Genomic DNA, 16,928 nt, shown 5'->3' with positions numbered 1-16,928 from the left:
AAAATGTACAGGTAGTGGAAACAGGGACAGGAATGGTGGGAGGAGTATAAGGAAGCTGTTAGGCTGTGTAGGGGTGGAAAGCCAAGGCCCAGCTTGAGCTGAACTTGGCTAGGAATGCCAAAAAGAACAAGAAAAACTTCTACAGGTACTTCAGCCAGAAAAGGGAAGTCCCTTCCTAGTGGGTGGCGCAGGCAGGCTGGTAACAACAAACAAGGAGAAGGCTGAGATCTAACTTGTAAAGATTCTATGATTCCTTGTCTAGGAAGGCATACCAACAATTGGGGAAGTGGTTATAGTAGAGGCTAAAAGAATGTATTGGTGTGAATGGATGGACGGCTGTGAAGGCAGTAATAGTTGCATGAGAACAGTGCTGTTGGAAAGGACCCTTGATTGCATGGCAAAGTGGAAATTGGCCAGTCGTGGCTTTCAGCTGTTCAGAAAGCAGGAAATGCAGTGGATTCAGCAGAATTGGATGTTAGTGCAGGAGTCTGATTGTAAAGTTGCATTTCTGACTTAAGCCTGAAAGTCAACTTTTATCTGAAATTCACATGCAAGCCGAGGAGGGGGAAAGAGCCTTCATACCTAAAAGAAATTAGGAATAGAGAGTGGTTCCGAGCAGCAAAGATGGTTGTCTGTGACAGTCACAGTGAAAAAGTCTGCCTAGAAGCAAAAATTAAGAAAACTGTATCACTATTTTAGAAGAAATGGGGCAGCTAATTACCAGGATGGTGTTGCGGTAGTCTTAGTGCAACACTGAATGCTTGCTGAAGTGTTCTTCCCCTTCATTAGAAGCATATGACAGACTGGCTAAGGATGCAAACAGAATTATTGCATCCTCCCTCTGCAGGAGGTTGCCATGTGCAGTTGTCACGGCACGTGCAGGTTCTTCATAATTAGGCTTATCAAAGTCAGGGATATTACTGTGTGATGAAGAGTAGTTCATGTGGCACTTCTGTGCAAGGTAGCATGGAAGACTAATTCTGTGTTACCTGCAGACTCTGCTCTGACCTCCCTGGCAGGGAAAGGGTAAAAACAAGCTTTCAAGGAAGAAAAAAATGCTGGAAGAAACAGCTACATCTTATATCTGGGTGTTTTAGGACAATATCCCTGCCAAATGGACATAACTTCCTTTGATAAAACTGCTGTTACACTCGATAAGGAGAAATGTTTACTGCACGTTCTGTCAACAATTCAGGGGCTGGTGGAGACCCATAAGCACGTGAGAAGCTGTTACAGGACTGAGACTGCTGAAATTAACTCTGAGGTGCATTACCATGTGAGAAGAGGTGGAAATGAGCTCTGCTTGGAAACTGCTCACCCTTCACTCTGCTGGTGAAGTTACTTTGAAGCAGTCCTTAATTTATCTCCATTCACAAAAACGTTACTGATCCTACTGTGCACATTAGGAGAAGAATGCTAATTAAATTAGCTGGTAACACAGATGAAATACATTAACAATGTAGAGTATAATTGTAATATCAGAGAAGAGTGGAGAAATTAAATACTGCATCTAAGGACTAAAACTCCAGAATGTTTGCACTGATCTCTCAGGACTTACAGGATCTCTATGAGAAGGAAAGAGAAGGATCTAGATCAATAAGCCGTGGCTATACTAGCCTGGAAAGCAACAAAAAACATTGGAAATGAGGTGCCTGTTACATCCCGTAACTCCAGTAGTGTTATGGAAGTGTTCTCATTTAACTGGATGTTCATCTGAAATGTTTGAATTCTGGCCATCTACAGTCAGATGCTTTCGTGGAATATGAAAGATAGAAAGAAATCCCACAGTTCTTCAGGAAAATGGAAGCTGATATGCAGGGAGGAACTAGGAAAGTGACGTGGAATAGCTGTAGAACAATACTGAGAAGTGCATCAGACCACTCGAGTGCACTTCATGTGGAGGTAAAGAAGGTGAGAAGATGGAAGAGGGAGGTGCGGACACAAGGAAGTGGTTAAAAAATCCTTTCATTATCAAGGCTGGAAGTTTGAAGAAAGTTTCCAATCATCAGTAGGGATGAAATTCAATAGGACTTCACCAGTAAAAATGGTGGTGGCAGAAGTTAATGGTATCATTTTTCTCGTTCAGAAACTTACGTTTATGGTACTGCTCTGCAGTTGCTGTGATTGCACTTCACAGGTGATGACTAGAGAGATGAGATGCTTGGTTTAAGCCAACCTGGACGTGTGCAGTGTTGCAAAGAGCATGGTCATGCTCTCTCTTGCCCTGCCCTTGTGCTTGCAGGAGCACTTCTGACTGCTCTGTTCCTTGAATCAGACAAGTTATGTGGTGGAAGGTTAACCCTTAAGAAAAAACTGAAGCAGCAGGTGGAAGCAAGTAGACATTATTCCTCCTCTGAAATTGCCTGCACCTTGCAGAGCATGTGCCAGAACCCCTTGGTGTCCCAGCAGCTTGAGGGAATGGGTGAAATTGAGCTGCAAGAGAAAGTTCTCTTCCACTGCCTCATGTCATCCAGTTCCTGTATATGGTGTAAGTTTTTTTTTCTTCTGTAGTAGCCCTGGAGAGCTGTCATCCTTAGTATCTATATAGCTGGTATTAAGTGTGACGAGGGCTGAGCCTCAGCTGGATCTTCCCATGCGTGTCTTAATGATGCAGAATTAACACTTGTTTTCTCTTGCAGGAGGCAGTGGCAGGAGCTGCAGTTCTCGGCACTTTGGCCACCCCTGGGCTCGTATCCCCTGCCCTGACTCTTGCACAGCCACTGGGAGCATTGCCACAGGCTGTAATGGCAGCACAGGCACCGGGAGTCATTACAGGTGCGTTTCCTGCTCACTGTGTCACTTGTTATAACTGTTACAAACGCAGTTCTCCACAGCTGGAGTCAGGGCTAAAGAGAATTTAAGGCTGAAATCCTCTTCCCTGCCCGTCCTTGTCAAGAACTGTTACTTGTGCAGCATAGCAGAAGTTTATGTTGATGTGTAATAGATACAACAGGGGCATGAGCTTCACAGCAGAAATGCATGAGCCCTCAGTGAAGCTGGGATAGTTGCTACCTCGTGCAGAGTCCTGTGCTCAGTCTCACTTCACAGCAAGTATACGGCGAATGTGTAGAGTGCTTGTTAAGGCTTACACCTCCCTGGTTGTTTGCATAGAGCAGATAAAACCATCTAGATGCTGTGGTCCTCCTTATCACCAGTTGACGTGTATCTGAATGTTGCCAAACATCAGTTCTTTGTGCTACAAAATTTGTTCCCTTATAGGTGTTACGCCTGCCCGCCCTCCCATTCCCGTCACCATTCCCCAGGTGGGAGTTGTGAATCCCATCCTGGCCAGTCCTCCAGCACTGGGCCTGATGGAGGTCAAGAAGGAGAAGGAAGAGGAGGAGGTGTTCCAGGAATCCGAGAGGCCGGAGATGCTGAGTGAACAGGAACACATGAGCATATCTGGCAGCAGTGCCCGTCACATGGTGATGCAGAAACTGCTTCGTAAACAGGAGGTGAGTGCAGCATGGCTGCCCTGAGCTGCTTCCAGCTGTCAATGAATTAGACAGCAGGGTTTAGGTCTGTCTTAATGTGAGCTAGCTCTGCAGCTCTGTATGGGATACTGGCTTCCTGCAGCACTTGCTACAGGTGCTCCACTTAGCTCGTGTGGGATTACAAAGGCTACATACTCATTTGCTGCTTGTGAAGGTTCTCATTCTGCCTTTGGGAACTTCTCTGAGTTTCTCTGGGAGTGCTGGCCAGTCACCAGGCCAGGAAAGGCTTGGCCAAGAGGTCTTTCTGATTAAACGGTGTTTGCTCAGCATCATTAAAAGGCCATTGTAGTTTGTTTTGGCTTGTAATTAAGGAAGCGAGACTGGCACACTGTGACAGAGGCAATCTACTCCAGGTTGAGTCCACCTTTTCCCTACAGTGTTTTACTGTGAGGTTTATATAAAATGAAATTTCACCAAAGATACAATGAGAGAGAATGAGTTTGAAAGGCAGAAAAGTCCAGTATATTAGAAAAATAGACTGTAGATTGTTAGGTCTGGAACACAGGCTGTGTTGTCTCATCGGGTTTCTTGCTTGAGCATGACCACTAGTTTGTTTCTGTGCATGATTGAGACATGCAGATTTCCCAAGCTTTGGCACTGAATGGACAATGTTTCTTCTCTGTATGCAAAACAGGGAGAGTGTTTCCACACACTTCATAAGGGAGGACAGATGAATTAGCTTCTGTGTGATCTTCATTTCTCAAAGACCAAATAATTAGAGGTGTCCCAACCCTTCTGACTTAGTAGGTAGCTTTTTTCCAGCAGGAGCCTTTCCCAAATAATTCATTTGGCATACTTGAAAAAACATTTAGGAGTATCAAAAAAGTGTCTTAAAATTACACTGCTCTCAGAGATGTTTCGTGTTCTTCAACCTATACGTACCCTTCTGATTTTGCTGTTTTGAGTAGGCTTGAAGAGGCAGTTGGGCAGATGTGTGTGAAAGAACTGGAGCAAGTGTTTCTTAATTATACCAATCCCAAAACACTGTGGTTGCTAGGCTGTGACATTGGGCAGAGCCAGTGGTGGGAGGAAGGGATGTCGTAGAGCTGGATCTGATGCACGGAGCCATACAGAGGCTGCTCACAGGTGGTAGAGTCTCCATCCTTGCAGATGCTCAGAAGCCCTTCCTGAGGGCTGGGTTTGGACTGGAGACCTCTGGTTGTCCCCTACAACATCCACAGTTCTGTGGTGCAGAGAGGAACTTTGTAACAAAAGGGCTTAATGGAGGGATATGTGCCAAAGGTCTGTTGTGGGCACACTGAAAGGTTCATATGTTATGTGCTGTAATTAAATCCTTGGTCAGCCATTGCCTGATAAATGCTGCTCACTGAGCAGGGGCTGTGGGCATCAGCACTACTTGGTTGAGAGTTGGGATGATTTGGCTTGATGATCTTGAAGGTCTTTTCCAACCTAAACGATTCTTTTGACTGTCTGAAGTTTTCGGGGTATTGGCTGATGTTCGGCTGACCGTGAGCCAGCAGTGTGCCCAGGTGGCCAAGAAGGCCAATGGCATCCTGGTTTGTATGAGAAACAGTGCAGCCAGCAGGAGCAGGAGGTGATCATCCCTCTGTACTCAGCACTGGTGAGGCCGCACCTCGAGTGCTGTGCTCAGTGTTGGGCCCCTCACTGCAGGAAAGACCCCGAGGCCGTGGGGTGTGTGCAGAGATGGGCAGCGGGGCTGTGAGGGGTCTGGAGCACAAATCTGATGGGGAGCAGCTGAGGGAATGGGATTGTTCAGTGTGGAGAAGAGGAGGCTCAGGGGCGGCCCTACTGCTCTCTGTAACTACCTGAAGGGAGGTTGTGGTGAGGTGGATTCAGCCTCTTCTGCCGCGTAACAGCGATAGGATGAGAGGGAATGGCCTCAGGTTGAGGCAGGGAAGGTTCAGGTTGGACACCTGGAAAAACTTCTCCAAAAGAGCAGTCAGGAGCTGGAAAGGGCTGTGCAGGGAGGTGGTGGAGTCGCCGACCCTGGACAGGGAGGTGATTGTCCCTCTCTGCTCTGTTCTTGTGAGGCCCCATCTGGAGTACTGTGTCCAGGTATGGAGCCCCCAATACAAGAAGGACAGGGAGCTGTTGGAGAGGGTCCAGAGGAGGCCACAAAGATGCTCAGAGGGCTGCAGCACCTCCCCTACAAAGACAGGCTGAGGGAGCTGGGCTTGTTGAGCCTGGAGAAGAGAAGGCTGCGGGGTGAGCTCATTGCAGCCTTCCAGGACCTAAAGGGAGCCTCCAAACAGGAGGGGAGGCAACTCTTTGAGAGGGGAGATAAGAGCAGGACAAGGGGCAATGGTTTTAAGCTGAAGGAGGGCAGGTTGAGGTTGGATGTGAGGGGGAAGTTCTTGACAGAGAGAGTGGGGAGGTGCTGGAATGGGCTGCCCAGAGAGGCTGTGGATGCCCCATCCATCCGTGGAGGTGTTGAAGGCCAGGTTGGATGGGGCCGTGGGCAGCCTGGTCTAGTAAATGGGGAGGTTGGTGGCCCTGCCCAGCAGGGGTGTTGGAGATTCATGATCCTTGAGGTCCCTTCCAACCCCACCATTCTGTGATTCTGTGTGAATGTTCAGATATACTGAGGGATGTGGTTTAGTGGCAGTGATAGGTGGGAGGTTGGACTGGATGCTCTTGGATGTCTTTTCCAACCTTCATGACTCTGTGATTCTAAAAAGCACCCAGGATGGCTCAGCCTTTCTTAGTGAGACCAGCTGCAGTATAGCTGGCAGTGAATGACATTTGTTCATGTTTCTGATACCTGGGGAGAAAAGTTTTATACACTTTGTCCTTAAGAACTTGGGATATTATAGACACTATTGCCTTCATGTAATAGATTTGTAATGACACGACACTGGGAAAGCTGGTGTACTAATTAATTTGTCCCATTCCTTCTCTCTGCAGTCCACTGTGATGGTGCTTCGCAACATGGTGGATCCAAAGGACATTGATGATGACCTGGAGGGAGAAGTGACGGAAGAGTGTGGCAAATTTGGGGCCGTAAACAGGGTCATCATCTACCAGGAGAAGCAGGGAGAAGAGGAGGATGCTGAGATCATTGTCAAGATCTTCGTGGAATTCTCCATGGCCTCAGAGACTCACAAAGCCATTCAGGCTCTGAACGGGCGCTGGTTTGCTGGCAGGAAGGTGGTGGCAGAGGTGTACGACCAGGAGAGATTTGATAACAGCGACCTGTCAGCATGAACTCTACAGGAAGGACTTGGCCCCTGTCCCCTCTGCCTGTCTGTTTTTTTAGCCATGTGTAAAGAATGCTCCCAAGTGGGCACAGATCTCTGTGATGTACTCGTAGTTTGGATAAAAGCACCAAGAAAGTTAACTTGTGTTTTTGCGTGTATTAAAGGGACGAATGCCCATCAGCCAGGGCAGGTGGGTGTAGCCTCATCAGCCTGGAAGAGTGGAGCCAGAGCCTGAAGAGGGGCCCTGCGTGCACTTTGTGCCTCACACTGTGGTCACTGCAAAAGCACTCGAGTCAGGATCCTGCTGCGCCTCAAGGGCCGGAATAGTGTTTTCTTCAGAAGTGGGCCATGAATAGTTGGGATGGAGGAGGGAGGGGTCTCTTAGCGATACAGCAGTGCTCAGAGGTGCTGCTGAAATACTGTGAGCCACAATGGGAGAGAGCTGGGGCAGTGCTAGGAGTGTGCCTTCCTGCTGAGAACCTGCATGTTGAGCTTCAGCTCCCAGGCAGCCCCAGTGTGGAGCAGAGCCCGAAAGTGAACCAGCTGGATCTTCTTGGTGCGTTCACATCCTATCTGTCCCGATCCACAGTTAGATCTCAGTTTTATTGGTGAGTCGGTCACCCATACTGATCCTTCCTTAATGTGCCAGAATAAGAGTGTCAGGTCAGACCGCCAGCATCATAGCTGGGATGAAGAGGGGGAATAACTGATTTTCACCACGTAAAGTGCTTTTATTAAATATCCAGTCCTTGTGTTATGGACAGAAATACGGAACACATGCCTCGCCTGAAAGAAAAGTTGGGCCTTTTTGAGGGCTCGAAGTTTTTGTAGTATTTTGAAAACCTGAATGCATTTATTCCAGTATCTTTCTGTCTAATTAAGAATAAAATTAGCTGGTGTTAACGATTCTAAATACTGTAAGCATATAAGGGGATATTGTATCGTTTATTATGTGAAACTGCAAAGACAGCACAGAGCTGAAGGAAAAGTAGTGTAGAAATTCTAATAACAGAAGAAGGATCTCAAAGGAATTTCAGAAGGGCGGTCTGGGTTGAGCTGCACACTGCTTCTGAACTTAGAGACACTAAAAATTATCTTGTTTCAAATATTCCAACTTCTGTTACAGGTTAGAAATCTGTATTTGAAGCCTAATTTACAGTTAATGTGTTGACTTATCTTTGTTCTGACGTCGCCCCAGCTCTCAGTCTGGCTCTGTAGCAGAGGTGCTCCAACTCCTCAGCATCTCTGCGGGCTGAGCCTGGCACTGCTCCCATGGCTCTGTGCCCTTCTTGCGCTGTGGGCCCCAGAGCTGAACACAGTAATTTCATTTTCTTGGTAGTAGTTAATTAGACCCGATGAATGCATTCCAGGTGAGACCTTTGCAGGGCCTGGCGTGGTGGCATTCCTCTCTTAGTGTGCTGGAAGGGCCTCATCCCACACCACCGTGATCCCATCGGCCTCTTTCACAGCTTCCTTTTATTTGGCAGCGTATCGCCACTTCTCACTGCTTTTGTCTGTAACACAGAGGAAAGTTCACCATCTCCAGCTTGTTTCTGCATTGCCCTCCATTCTCCCTGGTTTCCATTTTCTGGTGCTCGTTGCTGTAAACTGGATGTAGGAGTGTGAGGTGGCACCTTCCTTAGGAAGGATGCTTCCTTATGTTGGTGATGGTTCCAAAACAGCAGGGAAGGGGAAGGGTAGAAGCTGATGGGAGGATCCAGCATGTGTTAAAGGATGGCTGGCTGAGAGCTAAAAGTTCAAAGGGGCTTTGGATTTGACAGCCCAACAGTGTGACGAAGGATCAGTGTAAGCTACACATGGAGTGGGAAAGGCAGACAAACGGATCTCAAACTAAAAATGGAAGTAGAGAAAAAATCCTGGGCTAAGGAAGGACTTTTTCCCCTGGATCCTATAAAGGTGTGATGTAGGCCAGATGTCTTTAATGCTGTAGGATTTGGAGATAGGTGTGTGTGTGTGTGTGTGTGACAGGTCACCGTGATGTTAGGGATGGCGTGAGGGGGTAAAATCTGCTTTATTCTGTATTCTATGTGTAAACTGGCCTATTCCTCCCATACAGAATGGGAAATTCTGATTTGGGAAGCTGTACCACAGAAAAAAAGGTTGTGGGGGTAATCCCTCACCATTCCCTCACAAGTGCATTTTGGAGAGTTCTGTGTGAGGTTTTCCTATTGGCAGAATGCAGCACTGCAGAGCAGGGTTTCTGTAGGGCTTCCTCAACTGATCCTTTGGCAGCGTTGGTCATAGAATCACAGAATCCTAGAATGGCCTGGGTTGCAAAGGACCACAGTGCTCATTGCGTTCCAACCCCCTGCTATGTGCAGGTCGCCAACCAGCAGACCAGGCTGCCCAGAGCCACATCCAGCCTGGCCTTGAATGCCTCCACAGATGAGGCATCCACAGCCTCCTTGGGCAACCTGTCCAGTGCATCACCACCCTCTGGGGCAAAAACTTCCTCCTCATATCCAACCTAAACCTCCCCTGTCTCAGTTTAAACCATTCCCCCTTGTTCTATTGCTGTCCACCCTCGTAAACAGATCTTGACAGGGGTGAAGCACCCTCATCAGGGTGAGCTGTTTGGAAGATGTGAGCACAATGGGCATTTTGCAGAAGCAGCTTGGAAATCTTGCCACGTGGCTCCGCACCACTGGACTGACCTTAATTTGCTCACCTAAGCTGGGCCTGGGAACGGTCCTCTCATTAGGATCTGCAGTAATTGCTTGAAAGGCACGAGAAGCTGAGATGTGCCCAAACTGTTCTTGTGTTCCTATGATTCCTGGAGCCCGTGTTGAGGCGTACCAATACCGAGTGGGGACCTCAGGTTGGTAGGTGTGGTGAACCATGGGCTCATCCTCCTCTGGAGTGTAACCCAGCTGCTCCAACGGGGATGGAGCTGAGCTGCTGGGATGCTTTGTGTCTTCACTTACTGATGGCCTCGAGCTGTGGAGATGCAGCTGCACAAAGTATCAAACAGCTCTGCCTGCTGGCAGCTGTCGGAGGAGGCTCTGCGTTGGGCTGAAAGCATCCCCAAAATGTTTGGGGTGAGGAGGAAACCCTTTTACTGGAGTGCTGGAGCTCTCAGCCTGGGCCTGATCACTGATTTCTCTGACCCCTGCAGGAAACGGCACTGGTGCAAAGCAAAGGCCAAGAGCCCGTTCTGGGCTGGGCCCTCAGGTGGTGGCTCCGGCTCATCAGTTCCGTGATAGAATCACTGCAGTTGGAAAAGACCCCCAAGATCCCCACGTCCAACCCCATCCCGCCCCACCGTGCCCACCGACCGTGTCCCCCAGTACCACATCTCCACAGCTCAGGATCACCTCCGGGGATGGAGAGTCCCCCTCTGCCCTGCGCCACTGCATCACCTCTCTTTGCGAGAAGAAATAGTTCCTAATATCCAACCTGAAGGAGGTCTGAGCCTTTCCTGGAGCCCCGTCAGCGCTGTTCCAAAAGAATGCAGCTTAAGCTGGGGTGAGGAAAAAATGTGTCAGAGAAGCCTGGTATCCTCCTGAGACCTGGAGGAGTGGCTCTTAAGTTCTGAATTGGGTCGTTTCAGCACAGCAGGGAAAAGGAAGTTTGCCGAAATCTGCACCTCTGCCATCTGCTCAGACGTCTCCTGCCTGTGCAGGATCGCTTCCAAGGTTCGAGGCATCACCCCTATGGACACAGGGGCTCCAATGAGCTCTGCCCAGTGTTTAATGATTCCAGAAGACTCAGCCAAGTTCGGTCTATATTCCTCAGGTTCCAGCCTCTTTCTGTCCCTCCTGTTTGTCCCAACCCAACCGCAGCAATGAAACACGTTTTTCTGAGTCTCCTGACTGAGATTTCAATGCTTGGACAGAAGGGTCAACCAATCCCTGAGTGACACCGTGCATGGATGCACCTTATAGCGCTGCATTCCACCCACGGTTTATTTGGTCCCAGACCTCAGATTTCAGGTCTTCAATGTACGGAATGCTGTTCTCTGTCCAGTTCCTGCTGGCGGCCTGTGAAGGTGCAAGGTGGGATTTCTGCTCAGTCTGAGGATTGCTGATCCTACGAGCAGAAAGAGATAAAGGCTGAAGTTTCTTCAGTGTTTCGGTGTATTTGGGAAGACTCCGTCCACGTAACCTTTATTCCAGATAAACAGTTCAACTTCCCCCATGAATAAAGGTAAAACTCCAATCTGTCGGCGGTTTCCTGTGCATCCTCTTATGTGGATCCTCAGTTTTTCTGCTGTGGCAGTGACAGGGCTGTGTGTTGCTAATGCAGCTGTGAGCGTCCTCGTCGTTCTGAAAGAGGACGCCAGCAAAGAAAGAGGAGGCAGTCCTTTACCTGGACGGGGTGAGGCGGTGGCACTGCTGCCCAGAGAAGTGTGGATGCCCATCCCTGGAGGTGCCCAAGGATGGGGCGAAGGGCCCTGGTGCTGAGCTGGTGGGGACAACCAGCCCACAGCAGGAGGTTGGCAGTGCGTGATCTTTAAGGTCCCCTTCCAGCTTAAACCATTCAGCCCTTCTCCTGGAAACTGCTGAAGCACACGGAGAAGAGAGGTGGTTTACTGAATCATCAAATATTCCCACCTGGAAGGGATCCACAAGAATCACCGAGTCCAACCCCCGGCCCCACGCAGCACCGCCCAAACCCAATGTCTAAGAGCACCGTGAGGAGCTGTTCCATGCCCAACATCCTCTGGGGAAGAACCTTTTCCTGATGTCCAACCTGACCCCCCTGATCCCCAGCTGGTTGGTGACAGCCAGCACAGCTTCCCTGAGGATGTGTTGGTTCTCTACAACGCAGTTATAGCGCTGGTGGATAAGAGCGACCAACGTTATCTACCTGGACTTGTGCACAGCGCTGGGCACTGTCCCATCCTTTTGCCTACACTGGACAGAGAAGGATGTGATGGACGGGCTGCTCCGTGGGCAAGCAGCTGGCTGGAGGGTCAGACTCAGAGCTGTGGTCTTGATCTGAAATGCTGGGATTTACCTTTTCCCAACGTGCTGAAGTTGGAAACCTGACGTTGGCAGCTGGTTTCATACCTGCTCTTGTGTTATCATCCTCATTTAGCTTAAACAGATCGGGTTTTATCGGTTATACTCTTATTGGTGCAACTTCACAGAACATGATGTGTTGCAATTATTAGCGTTTTAATAGACTGGATAAACACAATCTCCTTCCTTACAAGTTTTCAGTTATTCTGATGGTTCTGGTCTGAACAGACACAATTTCACTGATCTGTATTAACTGGGTTCACCCAAACCACTTCAGCCCCATCGTGGGCACCTTCTGGGGCTGCTTTCCATTCCGTGTGAATTGTTTCTGCACTTCCATATAATTCCAAACTAAGGAGCTTATATATAACCGGAACCTTCATTTGCCTTTGCTGAAACCTTGCGTTGCTGTTCAGGTTGAGGAGGGCTCAGTCTTCGGCATTCTCCATCTCTGCCCCCATCTGCTGCCGCTCTGCTCTCCAGGCAGTGCTGCAGGAACATCCCCCCCATTTTGGGACAGGTGCTGAAATGCTGACCCAAAACTGAAATCTCACCTTTCTTTTTCCCCACTGCTGGAACCACCTGTACAGCTCCTGTGGCCATCGCTCTTAGTTTGGCTGTTGCTGTTGTAGTTTGATTGTTTGCTTGCTGCCTCTGTGATGTCCCATGGGACTGTGCTGTGTAATATCAGGCAGTGCTTTCCCCCAGACAAACAAAATAGAACAAACCAGGAGCCATGCTCCAGCCCATGTTAATGCAGCACGGTCTTGCTATCAGGGAATGCCGTGCACCTGAAGCAGCTTCACCAACCCAACGGTCATAAATTCCTTCTGAACTCCCCACCCGTTGCTGCTGCCCCTCACTAAGATGGGGTGGGAATGCAGGGATAAGCCACGATCCTTCTGCTTTTCACAGAGCACGGTGCCTCGCTCTGTAATGTTAGCCACTCATTAACCACTTCTATCCCTGTTTGAAGCAGGGATGTTTTCAGCTGTGCGCTATGAGGGCAGTGCATGGAATGCTGGAGCTGCGCTGCTGCGGCTGTGTGAGCCTTCCCTGTGCGCGGGGCTCTCTGCAGAGATGTGCAATGATTGTGGGACACAGCTGGGCTGGAGGTGGGGAATGTGGAGGGGGTAAAGGAGCAGAAATAACTGTGCAAGGAAAACACACCTGACCGATGTACTACAGAATCACAGACTCATAGAATGGCCTGGGTTGAAAAGGACCACAGTGCTCATTGCGTTCCAACCCCCTGCTGTGTGCAGGGTCACCAACCAGCAGACCAGGCTGCCCAGAGCCACATCCAGCCTGGCCTTGAATGCCTGCAGGGATGGGGCATCCACAGCCTCCTTGGGCAACCTGTTCAGGGCGTCACCACCCTCTGGGGGAAAAACTTCCTCCTCATATCCAACCTAAACCTCCCCTGTCTCAGTTTAAACCATTCCCCCTTGTCCTGTCGTCATCCACCCTCGTAAACAGCCGTTCCCCCTCCTGTTTATACGCTCCCTTCAAGTACTGGAAGACCACAATGAGGTCTTCCCGCAGCCTTCTCTTCTCCAGGCTAAACAAGCCCAGTTCCCTCAACCTTTTCTCACAGGAGAGGTGCTCCAGCCCTCTGACCATCTTAGTGGCCCTCTGACCATCTTCGTAGTCCTCCTCTTGACCCGCTCCAAGAGCTCCACGTCCTTCCTGTGCTGGGAGTCCCAGAAACTGGGAAGCTGAGAAGCAATCTGCAATGAGAACAAGAGGACAGCACTGTCGTGTGGATAATGCGGGGCAGAAGCTTTGAGCCTCACGCTTCTGTTACAATGCACGCAAGTTCTCCCATGGCACCACATTCTGGAGCTGAACACATCCAGAGGAGGCCACAAAGATGCTCAGAGGGCTGCAGCACCTCCCCTACAAAGACAGGCTGAGGGAGCTGGGCTTGTTCAGCATGGAGAAGAGAAGGCTGCTGAGGGAGCTGGGCTTGTTCAGCATGGAGAAGAGAAGGCTGTGGGGTGAGCTCATTGCAGCCTTCCAGGACCTACAGGGAGCCTCCAAACAGGAGGGGAGGCAACTCTTTGGGAGGGTAGATAACAGCAGGACAAGGGGCAATGGTTTGAAGCTGAAGGAGGGCAGATTGAGGTTGGATGTGAGGGGGAAGTTCTTGACAGAGTGAGTGGTGAGGTGCTGGAACAGCTGCCCAGAGAGGCTGTGGATGCCCCGTCCATCCGTGGAGGTGTTGAAGGCCGGGTTGGATGGGGCCGTGGGCAGCCTGGGCTGGTATTGAGTGTGGAGGTTGGTGGCCCTGTGTGTGGTGGGGGGTTGGAGCTTCGTGATCCTTGGAGTCCCTTCCAACCCAGCCATTCAGTGACTCTCCGGGCAGCCTCTGCCCGCTCATTTCACCTCCTCCCCCAGAAGGGATCGTTCCCGCCTCCGTTCTGAACGTCCCCAGTGCAATACGCGGCCACCGCCTGCCGTCCTACCGCGGCTCCCCGTGGCAGAGCGCGACCACCGCTCCTCTCACCTCAGCCGCCTCTCGGGGCAGTACGGAGCTCTCGGCCCCCCTCGAGCCGCTCCGCTCCGCCCCCCGCCCCCCACCCCCCATCCACGGCTCCGCACTCCGTTTCCCGACGCCGCCCGCGGGGGGCGGGGAAGGCCGAGGACCCTCCGGGCCGCCCCGGGGGCGGTGCGAAGGGATCGCGGTACCGCGGTGCCGTTCGGCCCTTCCCCTCCCGGCGCCGCCTCCTCCGCACGGCACATCCGGGCCCTCCCCTCTTCTCCCCTCCCCGGGTCGGCCCTTCCCGGCGCGGCGCTCCCGGAGCCCCCGGACCGATCCGGGCCGCGATGCTGCGCTGCGTCCCGCCGCTCTGGCGCTGCAACCGGCACGTGGAGGCGCTGGACCGGCGGCACTGCTCGCTGCAGGCCGTGCCCGAGGAGATCTACCGCTACAGCCGCTCGCTGGAGGAGCTGCTGCTGGACGCCAACCAGCTCCGCGAGCTGCCCAAGGTGAGGCCTCGTTGCGGCCCGGCCCGGCCTCGCCCCCCGGCCCCGGCGCTGCGGCGCGGCGCTCCGCTCCCTTCCTTCCCCCGCCCGTCCGTGCGGCCTTCGCGGCGCTCCCGGGGGAGGCTCCGGGCCTGGAGATCCCCGCGGGGTGCAGCCCCGGATCCGCCCCGAGCCGTGAGCGGGGCCCGGTGCGAGCTCGGCAGCTCTGCGTTCCACTGCCGGCTGTGTGGGACGGCGCGGGTGGAAGGGCTCGATTTCAGGCTGTGAGTCGTAACGGGTGCGGAGGAAGTTTGTTGTTATTTACCGCTGCGTGCGGCGTCGGGCCTCTGACTCCGAAAAAGGCACCCAGGCCATGCAGAGGGTCCGAAGGAGGGCGGCAGAGCTGTGCGGGGTCGGGGAGTGGGGCCGTGTGGGGCGGAGGGGCTGAGGGAGACCTCACTGCTCCCCGCGGGCCCTGCAGGGGGGTCGGAGCGAGGGGGGGTCGGGTTCTGCTCCCGGGGTCGGCGGTGGGACGGGAGGCGCTGGGCTCGCGTTGGAGCTCGGGCGGGGTCTCAGGGGGTCCTTGTCAGGACGAGCGGTGATGCAGGGCACAGCTGCCCCTGTGGGGAGGGGGGGGGCCGCCGTCCCTGGGGGGTGTTTAAGGACCGAGGGGACGTGGTCTGTGGGGCTGCCTGCAGTCAGCGGGCACAGCGGGGTGGGCTGGGGTTGGGGTTGGTGACCTCGGAGCTCTTCTCCGACCTTCGTGATTCTGTGGTTCTCCCCGAGTTCCGATCCACCTCGGCGCTCCCTGCACGGTTATTGCCGTGGTGAATTGCTCCTGTGCTGCCACAAACGGTGCCGGGGCGGTTCTGGTGTTGGAGCTGAGGACGGGGGGCTGTAGGTGTCTGTGGGCAGGACCCGGGCGCTTCCCACTCCGTGGTTTCCTTCATAGAACCACAGAGCTGTAGAATCATTGGGTTGGAAGGGACCCCCCTGCCATGGCCTGGCTGCCCCCCGCCAGCTCACCCCATCCGTGGCCTATGGGCACCTCCAGGATGGCACCATGTTTCTGGGCGGTGCTGCCGAGGTCTCCCCACCTCTCAGCAGAGGATTTCCCCCTCACGTCTCACCCAAATCTCCCCTGTTAATTTGAAAGCCGTTCCTATTGCTGTCGGACCACGTGAAAGGTCAGTTCCACTCCTGCTTAGGATCTCCCCTCAAGTACTGGAAGGCTGCAGTGATGTCTCCCCGTAGCTTTCTTCTCTCCAGGCTGACCAAACCCCACTCCCTCAGCCTTTCTCCATACAGAGGCTCTCTGGTCCTCTGAGCATCTCAGAGGCCACCTCTGAGTGGCCCTCGGTGCTGATGGTTTTTACGGCCTTCCATAGGGAGGGCTCTGAATGCAGCCGTGCTCCTTTATCTGTGCCGTGAAGTTATGGCTCACAGCTGAAGGGGTGGTGATGTGGAGGGCGGGACATAGCAAATAGGAGCTGGGATGTGAGCCTGTGCTCTCAGGAGGGAGGGGACCTGGAGACACGGCTGGAGGGAGTTCTTCCGTGCAGCCCTTGGTGGTTGTACCGTACTTAAAGAGGTGGTTAATAAGTGTCGTGCTGGAGCGAGGGAGTGCGTCACTGCAGTGTGTTTGGACAGGAGCTCGTAGGAGTAAACGTGGTCTGAGTTGCCTTTTTATTGGAAGTATCAAGGGAAAAAGTCAATGATGTTGTTGTTCTGAAGTTTCTTGTTGGGCTTCTCCTGTTTCCCCATCCCTGGAAGTGCCCAAGGCCACGGATGGGGCCCTGGGAAGCCTGACCTGGTGGGGAGCACCCAACCCGTGGTTGGGAATGGGTGATCTTTCAGGTCCTTTCCAAACCAACCATTCTGTGATTCATTCTATGAGCCACTGGCCCGTCCTTATTGCCATGAAGACTGAAAGGAAAAAAAAAAACAACCCAAACCCTTCCTTTTAATTCAGGCCACAATGATTAGTTTCGTTTTTGCTCCACTGAACCATGAGTGCATCCCTGTCTGTACGGATTCCATCGGAGCAGTGGCACTGCTCTGTGCCTTCCTGCTTGCTCTTGTTGGAGGCACCCTGAGCCCGTCTGGCTCAGGGGTGGAGCGGTGGGTCTTCCTCTGCTGGCTCTCCCGTCGTGTCTGTAGGGCTGTGCTTCAGGCAGAGATGCTTCTCAGGCTGCTGGGAGGTTGGTGTTGCAGGCAGGTTGGGGCTGATGGATGAGCGTCCTCTTGCAGAGGAGGCCCATTGCAACACATCTCAGTGAACCTGCTGATCCTCGCTCCTCCTC

General features: G+C 52.2%; 2 protein-coding genes across 54 annotated transcripts in view; both read left to right on the top strand.

The window, feature by feature from the left end:
- PUF60 (poly(U) binding splicing factor 60) overlaps positions 1 to 7,596 on the top strand; it is a 28,788-nt gene extending 21,192 nt beyond the window's left edge. For 4 of the 5 annotated variants that reach the window (XM_046925754.1, XM_046925755.1, XM_046925762.1 and 1 more), the window contains 3 exons: positions 2,640 to 2,775; positions 3,220 to 3,455; positions 6,381 to 6,813. In XM_046925754.1, the coding sequence (XP_046781710.1) occupies positions 2,640 to 2,775; positions 3,220 to 3,455; positions 6,381 to 6,680 (672 nt within the window). In that variant the 3' untranslated portion in view covers positions 6,681 to 6,813. Of the gene's footprint in view, positions 1 to 2,639; positions 2,776 to 3,219; positions 3,456 to 6,380 lie in introns of all 5 variants that reach the window. The other variant, NM_001031380.3, reaches the window with a different exon arrangement.
- Positions 7,597 to 14,425: 6,829 nt separating this feature from the next.
- The window catches only part of SCRIB (scribble planar cell polarity protein), a 104,752-nt gene continuing 102,249 nt past the window's right edge, over positions 14,426 to 16,928 (top strand). For all 49 annotated transcript variants that reach the window (XM_040696220.2, XM_040696184.2, XM_040696178.2 and 46 more), the window contains exon 1: positions 14,426 to 14,649. In XM_040696220.2, the coding sequence (XP_040552154.1) occupies positions 14,488 to 14,649 (162 nt within the window). In that variant the 5' untranslated portion in view covers positions 14,426 to 14,487. The remainder of the gene's footprint in view (positions 14,650 to 16,928) is intronic.

This window comes from Gallus gallus, chromosome 2 (assembly GCF_016699485.2).
Source record: "Gallus gallus isolate bGalGal1 chromosome 2, bGalGal1.mat.broiler.GRCg7b, whole genome shotgun sequence".
NCBI lineage: Eukaryota > Metazoa > Chordata > Aves > Galliformes > Phasianidae > Gallus > Gallus gallus.
The sequence above is the reverse complement of the archived record's forward strand: the minus strand, read 5'-3'. Positions and strand labels throughout refer to the sequence as shown.